At 44.6% G+C, this 26725-nt stretch overlaps 1 protein-coding gene across 3 annotated transcripts; it reads left to right on the forward strand.

Moving 5' to 3' along the window:
- The first annotated feature begins 294 nt into the window (after positions 1-294).
- On the forward strand, positions 295-26690 carry ago1 (argonaute RISC component 1). 3 transcript variants are annotated; one of them, XM_042705212.1, is made up of 19 exons: positions 295-756; positions 5513-5699; positions 7904-8024; positions 8332-8513; positions 9230-9366; positions 9658-9816; positions 10039-10126; positions 10421-10568; positions 10689-10808; positions 11800-11922; positions 12307-12440; positions 13720-13904; positions 14340-14499; positions 15182-15272; positions 19330-19524; positions 20695-20829; positions 21663-21764; positions 22171-22370; positions 23478-26690. In XM_042705212.1, the coding sequence occupies exons 1-19, from the start codon at positions 732-734 to the stop codon at positions 23584-23586; spliced, it is 2601 nt and encodes an 866-aa protein (XP_042561146.1). In that variant the 5' UTR covers positions 295-731; the 3' UTR covers positions 23587-26690. The 3 variants fall into 3 exon arrangements, with proteins under 3 accessions (XP_042561146.1, XP_042561147.1, XP_042561148.1); XM_042705213.1 differs by having other exon boundaries at positions 9658-9792; XM_042705214.1 differs by lacking the exons at positions 21663-21764; positions 22171-22370; positions 23478-26690 and having other exon boundaries at positions 20695-21065.
- The last annotated feature ends 35 nt before the right edge of the window (positions 26691-26725 follow it).

Consider the following 26725-nt stretch of genomic DNA (forward strand, 5'->3'; position numbering starts at 1 on the left):
GCAAGATAAAATTAGATATTGTCATTTGAGCTAAATACCACCCTAAGAAATATAATGTTTTGATAGTTTGTGTACTTATTCATCGTTGATTATAATTAGTTTATAAAGCAGTTCTACTTATAGCTTCTTAACTTTTCTAAACGTTTTATATTATTATAAATCATTAGACTATGTCCCTCACAGTGCAAACATCTTGCCTTGACTGCTAATTCTGTATGGTAAATTAGTCCGCCAACCTCCAGAGGGCAATAGTCAAGAAATAACGGCTTCATATTTAAACATTGAGCTGCCTGCAGAAACGATGAAGAGGAGGGGGGGCTGTTGGAAATCGGGGGAGAAGGGCTGGCCGTTTTTGTTCCACTGGAGAATCCTGCTTGAACGGTGAGCAGGAATACAACAGACTACAACACCAAACAGCGCCGCGGGCATTTCTAGCAGTCGATCCGAATCAAGACCTTTTCCTAAGGGTAGACTTGGAGAGTGGAAGGCGATTTTAAGAGCCCTTGCCTGAGCACAGCTTGGGGAGACCAGCAAGAGAGCTATTGTCGTTAGCTACAACTCTGCGGGTCTGGGGTTCCAGCAGGGGCAGGGGGCGGGGGGTTACCGAGGAAGGAAAAGCCTGCACGCCGAGAGGAGGCTGGAAGTCTGAAACGCTTCCAGCCTGACGCGGCCGGCGTTGTGGCGATATAGCTTTGGATTGTGTATTGGACAATCGCGGCTACGTGGATGGGATGGAGCCGGGACCATCTGGCGCTGGTAGGTCTTTCTATGCTATCATTTCTGTTTGGTAGATTATGTCTCCAGGTGGACTAATATTGAAAAGCATAACGGGGGAACTATTATACGACTCTTATTTTGCTCTGAAGAAGCAACATCTGTTCTTGTCTCATGTTCTTGGTGGTGCCTCAACGTTATTTTAATACGTGCAACATTTTGTTATAGACCAACATTAAAGTTAGCAAGCCATTGGTACATAGGCTTAATTTTAATAGTGAAAGCCAGGCTGCCGAGTGCATTGACAATGTCCGAGGTCAGGGGCGGGGGCAGGGGGTCGTGGGAATTGTTAACCGTAGATGCTCGAGGTAAAGCCCGCCTTCCACCAAAGCAGCTGGGCGCACCCTTTGGACCTCCCTGAAAACTCACGGGCGCGCAGGGACCTGAGTCCCCCCCCCCAAAAAACCCCCCGTCCTTCTGTGTTATTGCTATTAAAATGTGCACTGACGTTGTTGGGGACAGTGCAATTAACAGTGCTCTCGAATGTCCCTGACCATTTGCATCTGGGGGGGGATTATGTAATGACTGCAGTGACATAAATAAATCATTGCTAACCAACACAACAACACACATTTGTAAGATAGCTGAAAAGGAAAGTCAGTAATAAGTAATCGTACTTGTGTTTTCTGACAAGTTTGTGAGGGCCTTGGAGGGGTCAGTATTAAATAATAGTCTGCTTAACTAAGTGTCATAGCGCCATCTGTGGCGAAATGCAACCAGGTGAATTGCTTAGCCCTTGACCAAGGGTGTAAACTTTGCAGTTGTTAATTTTGCTTATGTGAAGTGCGAGCTCTTTAGAGAATGTATAAGACCAACCAGCTCGTTTTCAGCAATACTGAGGTGTACCTTTAATCCTTGCCCTCTAACTAGCCCAGTTTTTACTACGGTCTCCATCTGTGGTAACTTCAGGTTGCTTGTTTGTCCTGATACTTAATGTCTGCTGAAACTCCTGGCTGAAGTCTATAAATAAGATTTAAATGATCATTACACTTGCATCCCTTAATGTAATTAAGCAAACATACAATGCTTTGAAATGCCAGTGTATTAAAATGTCCCTGGAATGGCTTGTACCCACACAAAGTGCATAATTCAGAGTTACTGATGTCTTGATCTACTTGGGTCATTGTTCAGTGGTGTGACCTGCAAGCTGTTTGTAATATGCAAGCTAACTGAAGCAACTTGTATGTTTCTGCTTGCTTCAGTGTTTCCTCTGTAAATCAGACGGTGTCCTTCCATAACTATATACAGATCATTCTAATTGTATTTACCCATGAAAGTTTATTGACCCCTCAAATAACATCCTACCTGTTTTAAAGGCATTGCATTGTTATTTATTGGTGTCGCTTGACCTACTTCATGCATTATTCTCTATGAGGGTGATCAGGTAGTGTGTGAAGTAGGTTTAGTTCCCTAGTTCCTGATACAGTAAATTGACATTTGAGAGGTAATCTACATGACCACAGTTAAGGTGTCTATACGCTTTCAGATGGCCAGAGATTTTAATCCTGGTTCATGTTATTTCTTCCACGTGAAATGGTGTAATGGACAAGAAGGACAGTCTTGCTGAATTAATGTAATTTTTTAAGAAAACAAAACAAAGAAGGCCTAGTCCAAGCGTAACCTCAGCTCAGGAAACTGAAGTGTGAACCCCTCGTTAGGGAATCACTTGCTTTCAATCTCATCCAGTGCTAGCTTTGGTCATAGACCAGAGGAACATCTAGGCCTACCATTGACACCCAGGGTTCATGTGAGACAAGACATGGAAGACAGCTGAAGGGGAGCCCTTTTAGCCAGTTCATGCACAGAGATGTATTTTTCTTTGACATGGTCTGTTTGGCATTTCTCAGCCATGTTCTTGCTTGTAGGCTTCTTTTGGCATGTCTTTTGGTGTGTAGTCACTAAACCTCCAGACTATGCAGTTTCATTTGTCAAAGTTGTTACAAGGAATTGAAAATAAAACATGTCCTAGATATTGACACTTGAGTGTGTACTAAGTGGTATATTCTCATTTAGAAATCCAGAGTCTCCTTTGTGCCGTGTTTTGTAGGGACGTAAATATAATTGAAAATTGTCATTGGGGCTGTTGTTTTTTTTGTAATACAATTTGACTATTGAGACATACCCTTTTAATTGTGTTTTTGTTCAATATCCTCAGCAAGATCTATATAAATAGTTCAAGGCAGTGCAACATCTTAACATAGGCAAGTGGTGGCCAGAATTCTTAACAGAGGTCACCATGGTTACCATGGAATGACCGTCCCAAATAAAGGGACACAGAACAATCTGTCAGAGGTCAAAGGCTGAAAGAATGGGGAGGGGGTTGCCAGGTGGTGCCTTTAGCGAACTGCACACTCTAGTGCACACTCACTCAACAAACTCTCCTGTCCACACACACACACACACACACACACTTTTTGTGCCTACGGTGAGACAGCTGGAGATCCTGATGCCAGGCACAACCAGGTTGGTGCTGGCAGATTTAGGGTTCTGAATCGACAGCCTCCCTGTTGCTCCGGTTCTGGCTGCTCGCTCCCTCTGTCTAAGGGTGCGACTATTGTTCCCTGGTGCTGAAGCCGTGGCTGCTGCTTTCAAACCATCTGCTTTTGTTGGGTGAAAGTATGTTGTGTGTGTGTGTGTGTGTGGGGGGGGGGTATTTATGATCACCGCATCACAGTACAATGTGGAGATAAGATGTCTGTTCGTTGATGTCTGTTCGTTGTCCCTGTATGCCCTGCCGCATAGCTGACACCATTCAAAAAAGATGTCTTTGAAGTAACTAGTACTGCATAATAAACTGTGACAGCATGAAATTGTGCTCTTGGTTCTTATCGAGTCTTGTGCGCATTGAGCTCTTATGTACGATGGGTTTATAGTGATAGTGGGGAAACACTCTGTTTAGTTTGCCCAGTGAGAGGGTTTTGGAGTTGTGATGGTGGATTGTTGCCGTGGCCTTGCGTGGCTGGCCCTTTAAATGGTCTCTGATTGGGCTTATGAATGGGGGGCTGGTGGGAAGATTGGGAGATTGATGTGCTGGGGGCTCCCGTGGTGTGGGGAGTGGCTCCGTCACGCCTGTTGCTGGATGAATAAGGCCAAGATCCCAACACACACACACACACACACACACACACACACACACACACACACACTCTCTCTATCTCTGTCTCATACACGCACATACACATGCACTCACTTGCACTCTCACACCCAGGTTTCCTTATCTCCATGACAATACGTGTTGCTGTGGAGTCGTCATGGTGAGCCTGGGAATGTTTTGGGGGGCCCTCGTATTTGTGTTGGTGGAGTTAGAGAGATGTGGGGGCGTGGCGTGGGCTCCTTCCCTGTCTCTAGTTCTTTCTCTCTCTCTCTGTCACTCCCCCCCTCTCTCTCTCTCTCTTTCTCTCTCTGTCTCTCTCTCTCTTTCTCTCTCTGTCTCTCCCTCTATCTTTCTCTCTCGGTCTCTCCCTCTCTCTCTCTCTCTCTCTCTCTCTTTCTCTCTCGGTCTCTCCCTCTCTCTCTCTCCTCTCTCTCTCTCTCTCCAGTTTTTTGATAGAGAAGGAGGGCAGCTGGGGTCTTTGTTGTGATGGAGGGAGGGTTCTCCTGGGATGGAGGGGTTAGGCCGTGGGCCCCCTTTGAAACATCAGATCTCTACCAGTCCTCTTGTACCCATCAGACCCCCCCCCCACCCCCCTCTCGTGATTACATAAATACATTACAGTGTGTGTAAGGAGGAGTAATGGCCACCATTTATCCCATAATCAGAGAGTTTATCAGCCTCGGTGGCTGCCAAAAGAAGTCACTCCCTCCCTCACCACATCTTAATACATTTGGCCATTGCAGAACGGTGACATGATGGAGAAACACATATATAACACTACTGGTCTGTTAAAGTGTATCCTGTCACATCACACTACTGGCCTGTTAAAGTGTATCCTGTCACATAACACTACTGGTCTGTTAAAGTGTATCCTGTCACATCCAGTGGATGAGTCACATGCAACTATACACACGGTCTTGGAGCATCGGGGGGAGGGGGGGATTGTTTGAAAGCACTAAATTAATTATATGGTCTCTGCCAGTTGTTGTGTTAGTTGGTAGTAAAGAGATTGTTCCTGATAGTTTATGAGCTCTTTTGTCCAAAATTGTATAGGTCTATTTTACTAAATGATATTGAATGTTTTAGAAGAGTGGAAGAGTCAGGAAGTAAAGAGTATGAGATGAGTATGTGATGTTGTTTGTGAACGTAATACTAAATGTGCATATGTTTCTCTCCCAATCTTTTCTCTGCCTTGTCTTTCCCTCCCCCTCCCTCCTGTTGACTACCCCTTCGTCTTTGTCACCCTCCTTTTCTTTTGTCCCTCGTTCATATCCTCCTCTCCTGTCACACACTCTACCACTCTTAATCCTGTCGTTCTCCCCCTGCTCCTTTCAATTCTTTCTTACCCCCTCCCTCATCTCAATGCCACAATCAATTTTTATCCTCCCGACCTCCACATGGCTCTGTCTCTATCCCTCTCACTTCTCCTTCCTCTTTCTCTCTTCATCACTCCATCTTTCCCCATCCCCTTTACTCCCCATTTGTTTACTTTTGCAATCTCATCCTTAACTTTAACTTTGGTTTTCTGCTCTCACAATCCCTTCCCATTCTGCCCTCCCCCCCACCTCTCTCTTAAAACCACCCCCCTGATCTGTTTCCTCTCTCTCTCTCTCTCTCTCTCTGTTCTTTCCTGCCTGTCTGCAGTGCCCATGGGGCCTTACCCCCCTCCCCTCCAGCAGGTGTTCCAGGCCCCGCGCCGTCCGGGGTTTGGCACCGTGGGCAAACCCATCAAACTCCTGGCCAACTACTTTGAGGTGGAGATCCCCAAGATGGACGTCTTCCACTACGAGGTGGACATCAAGCCCGACAAGTGCCCCCGACGAGTCAACAGGTAGCTGTCTTGGCTGGCCGCTCTTGCCCTGCTCACCCAGTGTCTTACCAGTAGTCCCATATCACATGTGTCTGCTGATGCTTAATGGATGGGCCCCCTTCTTTAGTTCTTATACCATTTAGCCCTGAATTCTAAATGCTTGGTCTAGCATGAGACGATAACAAGTTGGAGCAGGAAGCTTCCACCAGTGTCTTGCTTTTTTCCTCTAACCTCGCTTGAGATTCTCCCGTTTGTCATGCAGGCCAGGTGCCTAGCGGGGTCGTTTCGTGTCAGCTACATGTCAACACACACACGCAAGGCATATTTACAGTCGGCCCAAACCCGTGGTCAATGAGTCTGAACGGGCTGTATTTCATCCAGCGAGGGTGACGGGGCTCCCCGCTTGATCCTCCTCAATCAGAAAAAGCCTGACCCAGAAATAAGTAGAAAAAAGGCTCCTTACATAGATCCCTAATTCAGTTAATTACCAGACTAGACAAGCCTCTGAGAAAGGCTTACACCTTCCGTGGAGGAGGGGCTTGGTTTGTGTGTGTGTGTGTGTGTGAGAGAGGGAGAGTGTGAGTGAGAGAGGGAGAGGGAGAGAGTGGGGGTGTCAGGGGCATGGCTGGGAGTGTCTATTTATTGGCTAGAGTGTGTTTCTCAATGGGACTTGGGAACTCTTGAGTCAGGCTATTGTTGGATAGATGTGTTACAGTTCTGTGTGACGGCGATCAGCACCTACTTTTCTTTTTGCACACATCAGGCAAATCCCCATTAGCCTGCTGCAGGCCTGATTGGGGAGTAAGGCCAGTCCCAGACTAATTGATACTTTTTGCAGAGACATTTCAGCACTATAATATTAAGTCCAGGCTTAGATGTAATCCTGTTCTTGTGTCACAGTCGCTGCATTTAACATTATGAAGTATATGTGATTGAAATCAAATAATATCTCCTTTAACAATAATGTCGTGAACATTTATTAATTTAACGCACGCTTTTAAAGCAAAGGTACGATTAAGCTAAGTAAACGAGGTGATCTGATGCATCACCGGACTAGTTCAAATCAACCTGACAAAGCGCTGAAGTGATGAGATCAAGGTGTGGACTGCGAAAGGGGTTTAGGAAAGACATAAGGGGAGAGGAAGGAAGGAAGGAAGGAAGGAAGGAAGGAAGGAAGGGGTGTTTGGAAAGAAGGAGATGAGTCCTAAAGTGGAGATGAGTCCTAAAGTGATTTTTGGAGATAGAGACGGTTGATTTGGTAACTCGTTTCACCATCAAGGGATTACAGATGAAAATAAGTGTGGGCTGGGATTGCCTTGTGTGAAGGGATGGCAGGTGTTGTTCTTCGGAGGAATGTAGTGGGCGAGACGGAGTGCAAGCCTGAGTGATGGGGGTCAGGTAGATGGGTGCAGACGCAGTAGTGATGGGGTCAGGTAGATGGGTGCAGACGCAGTAGTGATGAGGGTCAGGTAGATGGGTGCAGACGCAGTAGTGATGAGGGTCAGGTAGATGGGTACAGACGCAGTAGTGATGGGGTCAGGTAGATGGGTGCAGACGCAGTAGTGATGAGGGTCAGGTAGATGGGTACAGACGCAGTAGTCACTTTAGCCTGAGTGATGGGGTCAGGTATATGGGTACAGACGCAGCAGACGGGTGCAGACGCAGTAGTCACTTTGTAGGCAAGCATTGATGACTTCAGTTCAATGTGAACGGCCACAAGGAGCTAGTGGAGTGACACGGGCTCAAAAACCAGACTCGCCGCCACGGTCTGGTCTTGATCATCTGAGAAATGATTCAGGGAATGCTTCAGGAAACCATTGGCAGAGGTTGACGGCACAGGCCGCACGAGTTAGTAGTACAGAAATGCACAACCAACCTGAAATGCACAGTTGGTTAGATGCGAACCACTGGGAAAACTTGTCATTGTGAACGCCTAAAGCATCCCGGAAGTGACCCTACTCTGACCAGGAAGTTCTACCTCATACCTCATGTTGACCTATTAACAGATAGCACACATGTGCTTTGCTCAACCCTCTACAGTTAAAAGGGAGTTTTTACATGCCACTGTTGCCTCAGTGCTCGCTCTAGGGGTGTTCAGGCTCTGGGCTCTGTAAAACGCCTTGCGTGCACTGCTGGGTAAATCATGTCTGTCCTGTAGGGGAGAGTATGTTGCGTTGTGCGTTTCACTTTGTGTCGCTGACATGGATCTGATCCTGTCCCCGCAGGGAGGTAGTGGAGTACATGGTGCAGCACTTCAAGCCTCAGCTGTTTGGCGACAGGAAGCCGGTGTATGATGGCAAGAAGAACATCTACACGGTGCTGGCTCTGCCAATTGGGAGCGAGAAGGTAGGCAGTGTGGCTATAACTATATACTTAACATGCTTAACATGTTTCCTTTCTTTCTTTCCTTTCTTTTCTTTTCTTTCTTTCTTTCCTTTATTTATTTATTTCTTTCTTTCTTTCTTTCTTTCTTTGCGCCACCTTTTTGTCTTCCTTTGACTGCTTTACTCTCCCTATCAGAGTCTTCCTGTTTCTGTCTGTTTCTCCTCTGTCTCTCTTTTGCAAAATGATACCCAATAAATCTACAAACACACAGACCTGTGGCATATGCTTCTGTCTCCTCACCTTCCCCATCTCCCCTTTCCTCCTTCAGGTGGACTTTGAAGTGACCATCCCGGGCGAGGGCAAGGACCGCATCTTTAAGGTGTCCATTCGCTTTCTGGCCAAAGTGTCATGGCGGTTGCTGCAGGAGACGCTGGTGAGCGGGCGGATGCAGGTGCCCCTGGACTCGGTGCAGGCGCTGGACGTGGCCATGAGACACCTGGCCTCCATGAGGTGCCTCATATTCTCTATACACACACACACACACACACACACACACACACACACACACACACACACACACACACACACACACACACACACACACACACACACACACACACACACACACACACACAGGTGCCTCATTCTCTCTCAACTATCTCTCTCATACACACGTACACACACACACACACACACACACACACACACACACACACACACACAGGTGCCTCACATTCTCTCTCAACTATCTCTCTCATACACACGCACACACACACACACATACGCACACACACACAGGTTCCTCATATTCTCTCTCAACTCTCTCATGCACACGTACACACACCCACACACACCCACACACACACACACACACACACACACACACACACACAGGTGCCTCATATTCTCTCTCAACTCTCTCTCTCATGCACACACACACACACACACACACACACACACACACACACACACACACACACACACACACACAGACAGGTGCCTCATATTCTCTCTCAACTCTCTCTCATGCACGCACACACACACACACAGATAACATACTCACACAGCCACACCATGCTCACATACTCGTATATTGTTCAAATCTGTATTTAAGACCGTCTTCAGTGTAGACCAATAAAGTTGGTAGTTCACAGTACTTTGAAAAGATAATGCAAATGGCCGATTTCCACTACTGCAACCCTCCTCCTCCTCTCCTCCTCATTAAGGTACACCCCTGTGGGGCGCTCCTTCTTCTCTCCCCCGGAGGGCTACTACCACCCCCTGGGCGGAGGCCGGGAGGTGTGGTTCGGCTTCCATCAGTCTGTCAGGCCTGCCATGTGGAAGATGATGCTCAATATAGATGGTAAGTGGCCATTTCTCTAAAGAACAGAGGCTGAGGAGTAAGCGAAGGAGTCAAACAGCAATAACCCCCCCCATGCGAATGCATGACTGTATTTATAGTTACATAGTGGGTAATTGCATACTCCAGAGGCAGGCTTGATGAACGACGGCAGGATTTCATTCTGATATCCAAGTGCAGAAGGCGTGCTGGCCACGATACAACCCTCTTCATTTCAGCGCAGTATGGCCAATGTTGGGACCTTTTTAAGTGACTTTGTCGGTGCATTTCTATCACTTCCCCATCCTCCTGCAGTGTCTGCCACGGCCTTCTACAAAGCACAGCCAGTGATTGAGTTCATGTGTGAGGTCCTGGACATCCGCAACATCGACGAGCAGCCCAAAACCCTTACCGACTCCCAGAGGGTGCGCTTCACCAAGGAGATCAAAGGTGGGCCTCTCACGACCCTCAAAGGTGCAGCCCCCCGACGTCTCCTGCACACATTTTTCATCGTCTTCCTCTCCCCACTTTCATGGCAACCACCACCTCCTCTCATCCCTGCTCTATTCCTCTCCTCCTTTCTTCCTTCCTCCTTCTGTGTGTGTTTGTGTGTTTGTGTGTTTGTGTGTGTGTGTGTGTGTGTGTGTGTGTGTGTGTGTGTGTGTGTTTGACCCTATCATTGGTGACTGTCGGCAGGTCTGAAGGTAGAGGTGACGCACTGTGGTCAGATGAAGAGGAAGTATCGTGTCTGCAATGTGACACGTCGCCCCGCCAGCCACCAGACGTGAGCGCCCATTCGGTCACGCCTGTTTAAACCGAACACTCACACATAGAAATCTTCTCATTTAGGAATGTGGTTAACCATGAGATATGGTCCACAAGCTTTAGTTGGAATTATCTTCTAAGTTAAAAAAAAATAAAAAAAAGATAATGTGACTCCTTGGCCGTTACATTTTTTTCTACTTTTTACATGCATATAGAGAACAACTTAATGTTGTTGGATGACTTTCCTTTCCTCCTGTCACATTTCAGATGTATTCTTTGTTTTTTTTTTCATTTGTTTTTTTTTCTCCTCCAGCTTTCCTTTGCAGCTTGAGAGCGGCCAGACAGTGGAGTGTACGGTAGCACAGTATTTCAAGCAGAAGTACAACCTGCAGCTCAAGTACCCTCACCTGCCCTGCCTGCAGGTGGGACAGGAGCAGAAGCACACCTACCTGCCCCTGGAGGTGAGCCACGTCTGGAGTCAAATATCAACCCCTCTCTCTCTTGGATGGGACTGGATTTACCTGTTTCACACGTTTTGGGTTCTTATGAAGCGTTGGTTTTGTGTTTGCCTTCCCTGGCAGGTTTGTAACATAGTAGCGGGTCAGCGCTGCATCAAGAAACTGACGGATAATCAGACCTCCACCATGATCAAAGCCACGGCGCGCTCCGCACCGGACAGACAAGAGGAGATCAGCAGGCTGGTTAGTGCTGACACCTAGTGGTCGGGGGCTGTACTGCAACAGAAAAAGTGGGCCCCATTTATTCTTGTTACCATGTACTTAATATGTAATGAATTAACAAACACAATTAGATTTTAGATTAGTTCATCTTGTTCTAAGATGATAATGCTAAAGTTAGATTATCGTTAGGTTTAATGAAAAGTGCACATGGTTATTTATCACTTAAGCACACTGAGCTGAGATTTTTCTCTCAGCTTTTTGAGGTAGGTGAATACATGTTCAAAGTTTCTCTGCGGGGATATAATACACCTGTTGTACTGACTGGATGTGTTAGTGCAAGTTGTTGATCACTGTAACCAAAATTCACCTTAAATGCAGAACGTTAAGTTTTAAAAGGTAGAGGTAACTTAAAACCCTTAAACTCATGACTCAACTGAAATGGAACAAGAGCTAGATTTAATAAGGGCTCCCCCAGCTGTGTGCCTGCAGTTTCAAGCACAGCTTAGCTGGTGCAGCAGTTAGTTAAGTGTGAAAATGCTGTTAGCGGAATCTGTATTTGACCTTATGACCACATGCTGCTTATTTTAACTAAGCGTGTGTTTGGCAGGAAGCAATTATACCATGTCTCATTCAGATTTTGGATGTGTTCCTACACTCACTAGCTCTTGACAAGTGGCTCTTCATTAAAATAACTCATCATGTATTTTGGGATGACTCATACAATTGGGCATGTGTCTGTGGTGAAAAAAAGAGCTGTCATTGAATTGAATTAAAAAGTGACAAAACAAAGACACAAAAAACACTTTAGACATGAATTAAATGTCACCTTAAGCACTGTGATTACAATGTAGCTTTTTGGACTAATCCCCCTGTTGTAGTACAGTATTTACAGTACAGAGCACAGAGCTGTGCTGTTAAAACATTCAGAGCCCTGCACCCCTTTCCTTTTGAATCAAGACCAGATTGTCATGTCGGCTCTGCTGTGATTTGGTGTTTGTGTGACTGTCCTCAGATGAAGAACGCCAACTTCAACCTGGACCCCTACATTCAAGAGTTTGGCATCAAGGTGAAGGACGACATGTCTGAAGTGACGGGGAGAGTGTTGCCCGCTCCCATCCTGCAGTACGGCGGCCGGGTGAGCAGCCCTCTTACTCCTTTATTTTAGGGTGGTGTCTCTGACCCGAGAGAAGGCATCGCCGCTGTGATTGGACAGATCAGTTATTTTAGGGTGGCGTCTTTGACCCGAGAGAAGGCATCGCCGCTGTGATTGGACAGATCCGTTATTTTAGGGTGGTTTCTTTGTCCCGAGAGAAGACATCGCCGCTGTCATTGGACAGATCCTTGTCTTAAAATCTCAGAACCTACACAAAATAAGTATAAGTATATTACTTAGTTATTCGGTGACCTTTGTTATGAACTGAAAACCTGGAGGACATGTGGGCCTACTGATTTGTCCGTTTTCACTCGGGCACTCTCCGCTGGCTGAAGCTGAACTTTCGCTTTCTTTGATCTTTTACAGAACCGAGCGATCGCCACTCCCAACCAGGGCGTGTGGGACATGAGGGGGAAGCAGTTCTACAACGGCATCGAGATCAAGGTGTGGGCCATCGCCTGCTTCGCCCCGCAGAAGCAGTGCCGCGAGGAAGTACTCAAGTAAGTTATGCCCAGAGGGCTCACACACACACACACACACACACCTCTCTCTCTCTCTGTGTGTGTGTGTGTGTGTGTGTGTGTGTGTGTGTGTGTGTGTGTGAAGTACTCAAGTAAGTCATGCCCAGAGGGCTCTCTCTCTCACACACACACACACCTGTCTGTCTGTCTCTCTGTGTGTGTGTACATATACATATACATAGACACAAACACACACACCTGTCTGTCTGTCTGTCTGTCTGTCTTGCGTGTGTGTGTATATATATGTGTATGTATGTATTTATTTATTTATGAATTTATTTATTTTTAAGTAACATGTTTTCCCTGAGGCTTTCACTAAATATTAAAGCCAATTTGTTTTACCCAATTAGTTCTGCATGTTTGATTCTGACCATCTGTTCCTGCCTGTAAGAGACACACTAGTGGCTTTCATGTCTATAGTTCTCCTGACGCACCAGGTCCAAAGAACCAGCTGTGGAGCAAAGACAGATTTGAACTTGTGTGTAAAACCAAAACCAGGGTGCGGATTATTAGCCTGGGTACCAGACGAACTTAGCCCCACCCACAATATTTGAGGTCGGGAAGTTCGGTCTGGCATTGCTCCGTTGAGGAGGAATTATGCCCGACCAGAAGCTGTACTGACCAATCAAATTGTCAGAGCGGGCTTTATACGATGATGGACAGATGATCAACAGTAACGTAATCAACCATTTCCCAAAGAGCTTGGGTTGAATTCGTTTTCAAAAAACATGGCTGCCGCTGGAGAGCTGAGATGTTTAGATTCGAGTCTGTTTTAGAAGACATCGACAGCGCATTCATTTTGAAAGAGAAACGTGATCAAGGCATTTGTCGATCGAAAAGATGTTTTTGCCGTCCTTCCTATGGGATCCGGTAAAAGTTTAATTTATCAGCTGGCACCGATGGTCTACTTTATGGTCATACTACGTTGCTCTGATTGGTTGTATGTATATCCAATTGAGCGAAGAGGCATTTTTTTTCCTGGTTCGGTTGAAACACGCCCCATAATCACAGCCTAATGGAGCAGTATCAGACTCATATTCTGACTATAATTATGAGTATGACAACGTCAGGCTAGCGGATTATATAATTTAAGACACAAGACGAGTTCAAGCACAAGGCAGTTTTCTTTGCATTAAGGCTGTTACAGCTACTATGGTTGTTTTTCCCGGTGAAGAGAGACTATTCTGGATTGAATTTGTTGTTTTGTCTGAAACGGTGGAATTCTAGCTGTTGTCAATAATGGAACCACGTGTTGTAGGAACTTCACGGACCAGCTGCGCAAGATCTCTAAGGATGCTGGGATGCCCATCCAGGGCCAGCCGTGCTTCTGCAAGTACGCGCAGGGAGCTGACAGCGTGGAGCCCATGTTCAGACACCTGAAGAACACCTACTCTGGCCTGCAGCTCATCATCGTCATCCTGCCCGGCAAGACCCCAGTCTACGGTAGGAGGGAGAGAGAGAGAGAGATACTTTACACATTCATAATTTCAGCTAAGTAGTAAAACAGTCCATTTAGTCCTTTCAGGGATTGCTGACGTAGCTCTATGATAAGATTGTGGGATCAGCTGTTTAGCAAGTATCCAATTAGTCATTAATTTCAACTGAGAAAGCAAGAATGAGAAATAATGGCCAGACCTCCCTTCATGCTTCATATACACTAAACACATACTCTCTCTCTCACCCCCCTCTCTCCCCCTCTTTCTGTTTCTCTATCTCTCTTCCTTTCCTTCTCTTTTACTCTCTCCCTCTCTCTTTCCTTCACTCTTTTCCTTTCTTTCTTTGTCTCTTTCTTTCTTTCTTCCTCTCTCTCTTTCTCTCTCTCTCTCTCTCTCTCTCTCTGTCTCTCTCTCTCTCTCTTTCTTTCTCTCATCCCCCCAGCTGAGGTGAAGCGGGTTGGAGACACCCTCTTAGGAATGGCGACTCAGTGTGTGCAGGTGAAGAACGTGGTGAAGACGTCTCCTCAGACCCTCTCCAACCTCTGCCTCAAGATCAACGTTAAGCTGGGCGGCATCAACAACATCCTTGTCCCACACCAACGGTGAGTTTGGCCTCAGTAGTTGTAGAGCATTTGCAAGGTATTTTGACAGTATTTTTGTCTAATTACCTTTAGAGCTGAAAGTTTGACAGTCATCTAATAGATGCCTTTATCCAAATGAATGCGCAGGACATATAGGTTTATCAGTATGTAAACCTTATGGGATTGATAGGCTTGCTCTATTTCTTTTTTTTCCTTTCTAGGTCGTTTTTCTAATTCTTATGTAAAGTAGTATTTATTGTTACACCATGTTCTTTATTGCTCTTAGCTTGACTGTTCTCTCCATTGTACGTCGCTTTGGACAAAAGCGTCTGCTAAATGACTAAATGTAAATGTCTATTGCTTTGTGTGAACATTGTTACATTGGAGTTAGCTAAAACTGCAATAGAATCTGGAATATTTGTCTGAAGTCTTAAGCTGTTTCAGCTGTTATTAGTCAACGGTTGAAAAAAGACCGAAACCATTACAGTGTAAAGTCCTTGCTGCAGTCTTACATCTTGGGAGTTTTGAGTAGAGTTAAGCTGTTAAGGATATTAAAGGTCTTTCCTGGCCAAAGGTCATTAGATTTGATCGATATGTGTGTGAATGTTTAGCGATGTTTGTCGTCCAGCATAATTGGAGTGAAGAAAAACTCTTGATAAGGTGAAATGTGTGTTAATTAACTCCGCATTTGCCCTCCCTTCAGGTCTGCAGTGTTCCAGCAGCCTGTCATCTTCCTGGGGGCAGACGTCACACACCCACCAGCTGGGGATGGGAAGAAGCCCTCCATCACTGCGGTAAGTTTGGCTACACACACACACACACACACACACACACACACACACACAGATACACACACACACACACACACAGACACTCACAGTGCCTTCCAGAATTATTGGCACCCCTGGGAAAGATTCATAAAAAGGGTTCGAAGAAAAAAAAGTCCCTCTTCAAGAAATAATTATTTTTAACAAGCTTTCAGGCAGTAATCAATGACTTGTTTCACTGGGGAATGAATAGGAGGTGACACACAGGCCAAATTACCTTTACTTATTGTTCAACATGGGAAAGATAAGCAAACACACAAATCAAAAAAGGTAAAAGTGTGTTGACCTTCATAAGTCAGGGAATATATTGTAAAAATGTGTATATATGTTACAGAAAAATAGCTACTCATCAGAAAATGTCCATATCTACTGTTTAAAAGTTCAAATCAACTGAAACTTTTACAAACTTGCTTGGAAAAGGACCCAAGTTTATTTTGCCTCCCATGCACAGTGAAGAGTATGGTAAGAGAAGCAACACATCCTCAAGGATCACTGTTCGAGAGTTACAGAACAAAGTAGCATTTTGGGGTCACCTAGTCTACTAAGCGGGGCGACAGTGGTACAGGAGGTAGAGAAGTCGGTTAGTAATCAAAAGGTTGCTAGTTCGATTCCCTGTCGAAGCGTCCTTGAGCAAGACACTGAATTGCTCCTGATGTGCAGTGTGCCATCAGTGTAAATATAAAATGTGTATACATTGTAAGTCGCTTTGGATAAAAGCGTCTGCTAAATGACTAAATGTAAATGTACAAACCTACCATCAAACGCCGTCTCCATGCCAACCGATATTTGGAAGGCATGTCATAAAAAAAGCCTTTCCCTTCTTTTAACCAGAAAGATAAAGGGTGGGAGTTTCCTAAAAGCTACTGGGGCTTTCATTGGACAGAGATCTATGGTCAAATGACATTCAAATTGAGCTTTTTGGCCAGAAACACTCAGGTAGGTTTGGTGTGTAAAGAAGGATGACTATACTGAAAACCTGATGGTTGAGGGGCTATGATGTTGTGGGGCTGTTTCTCCTCCAAAGTCCCTGGGAACCTCATTAGGGTACATGGCATCATGGACTCCATGAAATACCAGGGCATTTTAAATCCAAATCTGGCTGCCTCTGCCAAGAAACTAAAACTGGGTCGCCGTTAGATCTTCCAGCAGGACAATGATCAAAAACATATGTCCAGATCAACACAAAAATGGTTAACTGAACACAGAATCAAGCTTCTGCTAGGGCCATCTCTGTCCCCTGGCCTTAACCCCATAGAAAACCTGTGGGATGAGCTAAAGGGGAGAGTGCACAAGAAATGACCTAGGACCCTGGGCGATCTGGAGAGATTCTATAAAGAGGAACGGTCTTAAATTCAATGCTCTGTCTTCTCCATCCTAATGAAATAATATAGGAGAAGACTCAGTGATGTTTTATTGGCCTTATAAAGGGAGGTTGTAAAAAATATTAAATGCACGGGTGGCAACAATCTTGGCCCATGTGGAAAATAATTATTTCTTTATGAGATTATTTTTCTCTCCAAAAAAATTACTTCAATTGAAAGGTTGGATTTTTATAACTTTTTGATGTGAGACCAAGCTAATTCACCAAAGGGTGAATTTCTTATAACTATTCATCTTTACCAGGGCTGCCAATAACTGTGGAGGGGACTGTCTTACAATGTGTCAGCAGAAAAAACAATGGCTTGTCTCTGAATGAATTACAACCCCCACCCCTTCCCCCCCTCACTAAGTTTATACAATAAATTAGAGAAAAAAACATGTTCGCATATCTGTCTTCATTTATTTTGTTTCAACCACGCAGCACACTGACAAAGGAAGTAGAATACAGTTAGAACACATTCCTAAAGGCTGAATGTTTTTAATCCAACAAGGTTTGCCAAATCCTTCTCTCTTTTAAAATTTTTGGAGAAGAGTTATTTTTAGTAAAAAGATACTTGAGAAGATGCCATAATGAACTATAATGAAGACCTTCTTGTCTTGTGGTAGCCAGTACCTCCTACTGCCTGCCTGGGCCCTACAGGGCCACCACCTCTAGGTTTCCGAGTGTTGTGGCAGAATGACAGGAAGAAAGACGGGGCAGATGTGTGTTCCGAGAGCGAGGTGGAGAGTTAAGGGTAGGAGTGTCTGAGTGAGCGGATGGTTTGCATATGAGTCACGAGCAGGCAGGAAATGACATCACCCCTCACCCTGACGATCCGAGGCGGTGCGGAGCATCCTGCTCTTATGGTTGCCAAGAGATGGTGACACAGCGCTGAGTCAGAGAGCGAAAGTCTGTTGGTGTGGATGCGGGCTTATGGACCAGTGGGCTGTAATGTGTGTGTGTGTGTGTTTCTGTGGGCGTTTCCGTGGGCGTTTCCGTGTGTGTAAGTTTGTGTCTGCATTTGAACAGTGTCTACGTGTTGTGGTCAGAGTATGACGATGCATCATAGTGTAATGGGCGGTTGCTGGACACATGTAATGACTCCGTCCAGTCCCACAGGAGCCAGCCTGTAACCTGGGCGTCAACAGTCACTCACACACTTCCACATGTACCGCAAGCTGTTTGGGAGCTCTAGAATAGTCCATTCATCATGGGGTTTATTTTAGTTACTCGTTATGGTTTGTTTTGCTCCACCTGTGTTTGTTTTTATTCCTGTATCAACGGTCTTCCTTTTCAAGTGTGTTATGTTTTTATTAATAGACATAAACATGTGGCACATGACTGATTTAGAGTTATATTCTGGATGTTTCTTTTCAACATAACTGCCATCCGTCACAGCTCCAGCTCCTGCTCCTACGCTGCTGATTACTCCACACATCATGTGGTGAAAGCTAACAGACAGGCAGACAGCGTCATAAATAAGAAAACTTGCTCACAGCATTTACATGTAAACAATACAGCTCTTTCTAGGAAGCACATATGCTCACACCATTCACGTTGTAGTTGTTGGTCATTGTTTTTGTGTACAAGGTTCTGTGCTCGTTGGTTGGTTGGTTGGTTGGTTGGTTGGCTGCGTGCACACGTAGGCTTTTATCTCTATCTATGCAGATCAAGTAGAAAGTGGTTACTGCTCTTGCTAAAGCTGACCTCATAACTAATATTCAGTTTGATGGCATGCATATGCAATTACATGCTGCATACAAAATCCAAAAAATCACTTGAAATAGTCCCAGCTTTCAATAAAGCATTACATTTGAATGTACGGACATGTGTCGCTAAACAATAGTTTCCTGATGTGGTTCACATTTCTATTTTGAAATTTTTATCCACAGTCCTGCATACTTGGCACCTCCTCTTAACAATTCAATAACATTTACCTGGAACAGGACATAAATACCACAAAAGGCGGCTTTATGGAAATCTGCAGTTTATATAGCAGAAAGAGATTAGGTTAAAAAAAATCCAGATTATTCCTTTTGAAAATAGCGCCTACAAGAAGTGGCCAGTGTCGTAGAAACACTACTGATCATTGGGTAGAGACTACCCATCTTTTTCTGTCACTTGAGATTTAGACAAGTCCAAAATAATTTCATGTGCCATTAAGAAGCTTAACTCCTACAGTTCTAACTGTTGGTGTAGTCAGCATTATAAAGCATTTTCTTGGGCAGCGTCCTTGAGCAGCTTTCTCCCGTCTCCAAAAAATTCTCAGGCTGCTTTTGACCTATTTATTGATCCCCTGGTGAGCATGTTGTTAGGCCTGAATCCGTGTGTATCTTCCCCATGGCTTATTAGCTGACTTGCTAATTACTTATGCTAAGACTATAACACTGCCGATTCAAACAGGTGATAGAAGATTGACTCCCAATTACTCATGCATTCATTCCATGTGTACATCTAAACATAAATTATAGAGGACTCACTTCTTTATAGCTTTAGTGGACTAAAACACCTTTTTCATGACATACTTGATACTGCAATACATGTTTAAAACTGCAATACATGTTTAAAACTATCTTGCCCAATACATGTTTAAAACTATCTTGCCCTGGACTATTAATTCCTTTAATACCCTCCCTCATCACTGCTCTGTCTGTCTGTCTGTAGGTGGTGGGCAGTATGGACGCCCACCCCAGCAGGTACTGTGCCACGGTACGGGTGCAGAGGCCCAGACAGGAGATTATCGAGGACCTTTCATTCATGGTGCGTGAGCTGCTCATCCAGTTCTACAAGTCCACGCGCTTCAAGCCCACCCGCATCATCTTCTACAGGGACGGAGTTCCCGAAGGACAGCTGCCACAGGTAACCAACGAACCTTCTTCTACCACCACACAACCCTAATCCTCTGTGAAATGGTCTCCGGCTCTACCACCACACAACCCCTAACCCTCTGTGAAATGGTCTCCGGCTCTACCACCACACAACCCCTAACCCCTCTGTGAAATGGTCTCCGGCTCCACCGCGGACTCTTCCCCTTGGTAGCTAAAATGGGAAACGCTGCTCATGTCTATTTCACTTTTAGTTTTTTTTTTTTTTCAAAATGAGTGAAGTCAGCTGTTTGTGCCACCTGGTTGGTGGAAATGAAAGTAGGTGAAATGGAACTGAAACGGAGTAACTATCAGAACAAGAAAGGATCAGTTTCTGTAGGTAATTTCCCAAGGACCATATAGGTGATCTAACAATGAAATGGACAGTGGATGATGGCTGATCTTTAACACCTCTTCCAGTTTTGTGGTTGACCTGAGTTTCAACTAGATTCATTTATCTTCCCTGTTGAGGAAGTTGAAAGATTTACTAAATGTAGTAGAACAAAACTAGCAGTGGCAAATTATTTAAGTTTGTTTATGTTGTCGTTAAGTTCTCCAGTCCCTGAAAGAGCTGTTTATATCATCATCTTTATATGTGCATGTATATGTCTTCGAATGGTTTTCATTCGATGTAGACTCGAGGCAAACACTATTTCAATGGGTGACTTTTGTTTAGACTTATTGTAATAAGTGATACAGAAATGTTGTTCGAAAGCGGAAGCTGCATATTTGAGGCAAGATCACGAGTCGTGTAACACATGAATTTTGTCAACATTCCTCTAATTGGCCTCGTTAAGTGAGAGAGAGAGTGTGGTGATGTTTATAGTTTGGTCTGTTGACAGGCCACGAACGAAGTAAGTAAGTCTGTATGACTGACTGATTACTGATCGTGGATGATCTCATGGGATGACTGAATGCAAATATGGCTGAAGCAGCATGACTCTGCTGTCTTCCTGTTTGTGTTAGTCTCAAGGTTTTTCAGCATTTACATAAGCTGTGTGAAATGAGCCAGAGTTTTTAGAATGGAGTCATACATGACATACATATCAGAAACTGCATTTACAATCAGAACCTTTGCTTCACTTTTAATTATTACTTTTTCTGGATTTCTCTCTCTCTCTCTCTCTCTCTCTCTCTCTCTCTCTCTCTCTCTCTCTCTCTGCAGATCCTACACTACGAGCTCCTGGCCATCAGAGATGCCTGCATCAAGCTGGAGAAGGACTACCAGCCGGGCATCACCTACATCGTGGTGCAGAAACGCCACCACACCCGCCTCTTCTGCGCCGACAAGTCAGAGAGGGTGAGTCTCTCTCTTTTTCTTTCTTTCTTTTCTTTCTTTCTTTCTTTTTCTCTCTCCCTCTCTCTTTTTCTTTCTTTCTTTCTTTCTTTTTCTCTCTCTCTCCCTCTCCTCCCACTGTTGGGTAGCTGTCAGTCATGACGGAGGTCGGTACTAAAGCCACTTCCTCACATATGTTATATCTTCTGGACAATATGCTGCTATTTATGATTCTTTGTCCAGGTGTATGTGATGACGATGGTGGTTGGGGGGGGGGGGGGGTTGTAGGCAGAAATATGTGTGTGGGTAGGGGAGAGGGGCGAGGGGCGAGGGGTATACAATTTTCTCCATTCAGTAGATGGCCATTGCGATTGCTATTACGTCTAGTCTGTTCAAAAGCATGCCATTTCAGAAAAGTGGTCACAAAAAGCTGTATGTTTGAAAGGGATGACGCAGGCCTTGATGTGATATGATGGGTGATGATGCATTGAGATCCCAGACCTCTGGAACATTGCTGTCCGCCACACGACAAACTGCAGCAGTAAACATACCTGAACAATCAGAGGCTCTTACCTCAGGACAGCCTTTCATAAAGATGCACGCGCTGGAGCTATTCTCTGCGGGATTGGTTGCTAGGTCTTGTTACTAAGGGGATTGCTAAGAAGACTACCTCAGGCTGGCTGTGTGTCTGAAGTTTTTTTTAATATATATATATATAAATATATAAACTGCTCACCAAAAGCCTCAAAACAGAGGAATAATTAAATTCAGTTGTGAAGAATCACTTTGTTTTGACTTGGGAACTTCAGTGTTTAAAAATATATATTTTTACCTGTTTGTTTTTCACCTCTGCTCAGATTGGGAAGAGTGGTAATATTCCAGCAGGCACCACGGTGGACACCAGCATTACTCACCCCTTTGAGTTTGACTTCTACCTGTGCAGTCACGCAGGCATTCAGGTGAGCTACCCCAGGAGGTCTTTGACTTTCCAGGGCAAGTTCTGCCACTGCTCTTCTGTTGCCATGGTGATCGTTCGCCGCTGGTAACAGTGTATTCTTGGCTCACGCCATCCCCTCTCCTCTGAGGTCTACTGCGCACGTTTTTACTGTCTCTTGTCGCATACAAGGATCTATATTTAGATGATGGTTACAGTTCACAGATTTTCTTATATTATTTATCGAACGCTAATGCTGTGCTGCTGTTTTTGATTTGAACTACCATTCATAATCCATCGTTGTAAATGCATTTCAGTGTATTGAAAACACAATTAACAATTATAGTGACTGAATGAATAGTCAAATTGCAGTGTAATTTAATTATAATGCCAGTGGTGTATTAACCCTTGTTTACTTGTTTACTTGACAGGGCACGAGCCGCCCCTCTCACTACTATGTGCTGTGGGACGACAACCGCTTCACCGCGGATGAGCTGCAGATCCTCACCTACCAGCTGTGCCACACCTATGTGCGCTGCACCCGCTCCGTCTCCATCCCCGCGCCAGCCTACTACGCCCGTCTCGTGGCCTTCCGCGCCCGCTACCACCTGGTGGACAAGGAGCACGACAGGTGAGTGTGTGGACAGTGACTGCAGCTTCAACCACCTCACTGCACATTGGTGACAGGGGAAAAAGTTCTGCAGGTTTTTTTTTAATGATAAATGAAACAGAAATCTCCGATATGCACTAACTCACTAGTGAGCACTGAATGACAACAAAATATTGTGCCATTTAACTCATGGCAATGTTGGTGTCCTACGGCCCTGATTTCAAATTATACAGCAGTTGAAACTGTTAGTCAGTGTTTGATAAATTGATTAAACATTTTCATCATTTCAAAATAGACTATTCATAGTAACAGTTTAAAGCAGCAGTAAGGAGGTTTGGTGGAAAACTAACAATCTAACTGCTGAAAAGGCATGCAAATACCATACAAACACCAACAGCAGCACAGTTGGCACTGATAAAGGCTGGCTAGTGCATGTTTTTTGGTGATTTAGTTGGCGATGCCATGATGTGAAAGCTTTTTTTTATTTTTACATTTTCGCGGGGTGGTCTCACCCAGACCACCGAACTGCATAGTGCACAGCGTAGGCGGCTATTTGGAACTACAGGTGTGTTTATCTGTCCTTCACATGATCATATACCATGAAAATTAATTGGAAGATGATACTAGTACTAGTTGCTTATAAAAAAAGTGCTTCCCAAAGTGCACAAGTTGTTGCATACTGTCTCTTTAACTATGTTGGCTCAAGTTTAGCTTTTTTGTCCTCCTGAGGAGCTGCTGTGTAAAGCTGCTTTGTGTTTTCTTTTGTTGAAATCTTCCTGTGTCATTGTGCTTAGATCATGCCTGAATGTTGCCATGACGTCACCCAGCTGCTTAGAATGAATGGCCGGAGTAATGTGATTGGCTGAGAATACATAATATGATTACTATATCCTCTGGTTCATGTTTTGTTACACCTAACCTAATTACACACAGAAGGCGTTGAATTTAGCGATCGCTTGCATGATCAGAAATGGCAATCACGGTTTGGTTCTTCACACAGTAACATGGTGCCTTTTTAAAGAAAGATGACTAAAATAGGACCCACAAGTGAAGTATTTATAAGTATAATGTTACCAGTGTTGGTGTTAACTGGAATTAATTGGTCTCCTCCTCTTTCTGTTCGGGCAGTGGGGAAGGCAGCCACGTGTCAGGTCAGAGTAACGGTCGGGACCCCCAGGCTCTGGCCAAAGCCGTGCAGATCCACACCGACACCCTGAGGACCATGTACTTTGCCTGAGCACACCAACAGCTCGACCTCATATCACTCTTCATTATATCCCACCAAGTCTGGGTGCGGCATCAGACGTTTCCTGACACACTCGAGCCCCTCCCTCCTCAGCCCACTTCCCACCTCTTGCTCGAGACGAACCTTCAAATGCACCACACAAGCACCACAGTCTATCGGGGGTGACCTTCAACACAGCACCTTGTCCCCAAAACTACACGAAGAAGATGAAGACGATGAAGATATCTCCGTTTGGATTTACTTGGCAGGCCCAATATGCCCCTGCAAGTTCCTCTCTCTTTCTGTTGGTTCCTTTTTTTTCTTACTTTCTTTTAAAGAAGAGCAATGGTATTAGTGTTGTGTTCTACCTTTGCTCTTTCATGTATGAAATGTATGCATGTATGCAATATGGAGAGGAGGACTGAGTGAAGTGAAACCTATGAAGTTTTTTTTTGTTTTGTTTTTGTTTTTTGACACCACAACACTGCCTCGAAATTAGCTCCACGTTTCGGAGCCCAGTGTTTGTGCCCCTTTTGAACATTACACACACACACACACACACACACACACACACACACACACACACACACACTTGAATCAGGAGTGGGACAAAACGACTACCCTCACTCTTGTGTTTATTTTAATTTTTATGAATGACTATTATTACATTTTTATCGTTTAAATGGGAAAAGTACGATTTTTTTTTTCTTTTTTAAATGGCCTTGATGGATGCCATAAATGTAATGGTACATTAGCACTTAGTGTTAGCTTTGTAGACTGCGTATGCCCAGCATCCATGAAGTGTCTCTGTGTATGACTTGCATTAGTGTGACCCATTACAGAGGTGGTGGGGGGGAAGAGGCTGTAGCATTACTTTAGGTGCAGAGAGCACTCCTCTGATCCTGCACTCAACGTGGGCAGAGTAATTTGTAGCCAAACTTTGCATAGACTTAGCTAGTGCCAGGTGATGGCAGAATTAGCCAAAAAAAGAAGAACCTTAAGTAAAAAGATAGAACAGACCAATGAGTGCTTTAAGTATTAGGCTCAGCACACCGAACACTGAAACCAGCATTGTAAACCAGCCAAATGTGATGCCAACCATACAGAGTCCGGGGTGCAAGCGTCATGTTAGGGGATGCTACACCTCTCATCTGGCTTTTTTTTTCTTTCTATGTGGCACTTCCTGTAACTGAATGATCCACTTCCTCTAGAGATGAAATATATATATAAATGCTCTTGTTCTTTTTTTTGTTTAGTTTATTTGTTAATTTAATTTTAATTTTATTTTTTTGGAATATTTGTTATTTTGCCTTTGCTGCCACGACCAGTAGGTCTCGAAACCATACTGACACTTAAGACCTAGTCCTTCCTATGCACCTGTCACAACAGTCCCCTCTCTACACTCACACCCACAGGTAACTGAAGTGAGCAATACAAAAAAATGCTGTTTTGAATGTTGGCATCCACGCTCGCGGACGCAGGCCTGTCCATGACACAACCTAGAGAGCGGACCAGCATATATCTCACCTCTCTCACAACACCCACTCATAGTGTACATTCCAGCACAGAGAAGGACACATACAGATGCAGCACTGGCTCACACACATGTAATGTAATGCAATGCATGAACACAGACCATGAAGCACACTTCAAAAACGAGAACTTTGTTTTGTAAATATTAACTTTCCGCCATTGCTTGGCTTCAGTCATCAGAACTCCTCACCACGCCCTGCCACTAAGTACAAACATACATGTGCACACACTAGATTCCCCCTATGCACCTTTGTTTATTTCCCATGTATACCAATGCACCGCCTTAAACACTGCCACTTCTTTCCACAAACGACACACATTCAGCACACGATTTTACTGGCCTCTCTCTCACCCTTCGCATCCCCCCCCGGCCTGTTGGCTGCAGATGCCCATTGGTGCGCTGTGGGCGTTGGCCACACAGAAGTGAGCATCTCCCCTCAGGCCCGTGGGGTTTCAAGCACTCATCTCAAGGCTTTATGAACTGCATGTTTTTGTTAGTGGAAACCGGTGAAAGTTGACCCGTGCACCTTGTTTTTAGCAGATCACGTCTCAAGTCCTGTAGACAAGAGCCGTGGAGCTCTGGCCTCTGCCTGTTGTATGTTGCCTCGATCTGAAATTCGTTTTCTCTCTGTTTTTTTTTTTTGTAACGGTTTAAACAATTGCACTTGTACCTTCTCTTGTTTTCTCTACAGTTGTGAGTAGTGTCAGACGTTTTCCTCAAGGGGGAGCTGTGGAAATATCCCTTTTGATTTTGAATTATCTGCCTCAAAGCACATCGAGGTGTCCGTTGTATACTGAGGGTGCCCTTTGAAGTCAAAAGGGATCATGCATTTTTTTTTTACAGTAAGCCAACACTTGTTTTGACTCATGTTTAATGGAATATTGTGTAATCAAAAATGCCTTTGTACAGTGTTGTACCAATCCTGTATCTCTGAGGTGATTTGTATTTATAAGTTGCGATAACTTTTGGGCTGCATTGGCATAGACAGAATTCATCAAATGCGTAAGTGAGAACGAGGTAAGAATTCAGTCGAGGGGGGTAAAAGGGTCTAAATGGCGTTCATTTACAGTGGCATTCAGCCATGGAATTGCCCTCCGTTATAACCTAGAGCCAGTGTTTTCACGTAGAAGTTGAATATGATTTCAAAGAACGATGGTTCCCCATAGAGGAACGGTAGCCCTGTTTGCTGCATTGTTGGGCTGATCGCTTGCCTTGTCCGTCTGGATGCAGTTTATAAGGCATGAGAGGATAGTATGGGGGGCAGAAGAAATTTGGACAAACCTCCTTGGTGATGGTCATAGGAGCACTCACCCTTTCCAATGCACCCATTTCACTCTCCTCTGAAACAGGCATTGCATACAGGGGAAGACAGTATAGAGGTACATTATCAGAGGGCGCCACATTCACCCTCACAGATTTAAGCAATATAAAATAGCCACAGAACAAGTCCTTATCATAGCACTTCCCAGTAGATTTGAATGAAAGGACACAGAAGCAACTTATTTTGGCTGTGTATGTCATAGTAATGGGACTTTGTTGGGAGGGTTATTTTTAAAGAAAATAAAAAATTGTTTTTTATTAAGCCTTATGGTTCGTGTGTTTTTCTCACTTTTACAT

Source organism: Clupea harengus, unplaced genomic scaffold, assembly GCF_900700415.2.
Source record: "Clupea harengus unplaced genomic scaffold, Ch_v2.0.2, whole genome shotgun sequence".
Taxonomy (NCBI): domain Eukaryota; kingdom Metazoa; phylum Chordata; class Actinopteri; order Clupeiformes; family Clupeidae; genus Clupea; species Clupea harengus.

Coding starts and splice junctions, on each gene's coding strand:
- ago1 (XM_042705212.1), top strand. CDS start 732: ATGGAGCCGGGACCATCTGGCGCTG. Junction 8,025..8,331: donor TGCCAATTGGGAGCGAGAAG/GTAGGCAGTGTG, acceptor TTCCTCCTTCAG/GTGGACTTTGAAGTGACCAT. Junction 9,817..10,038: donor GCCTCTCACGACCCTCAAAG/GTGCAGCCCCCC, acceptor GACTGTCGGCAG/GTCTGAAGGTAGAGGTGACG.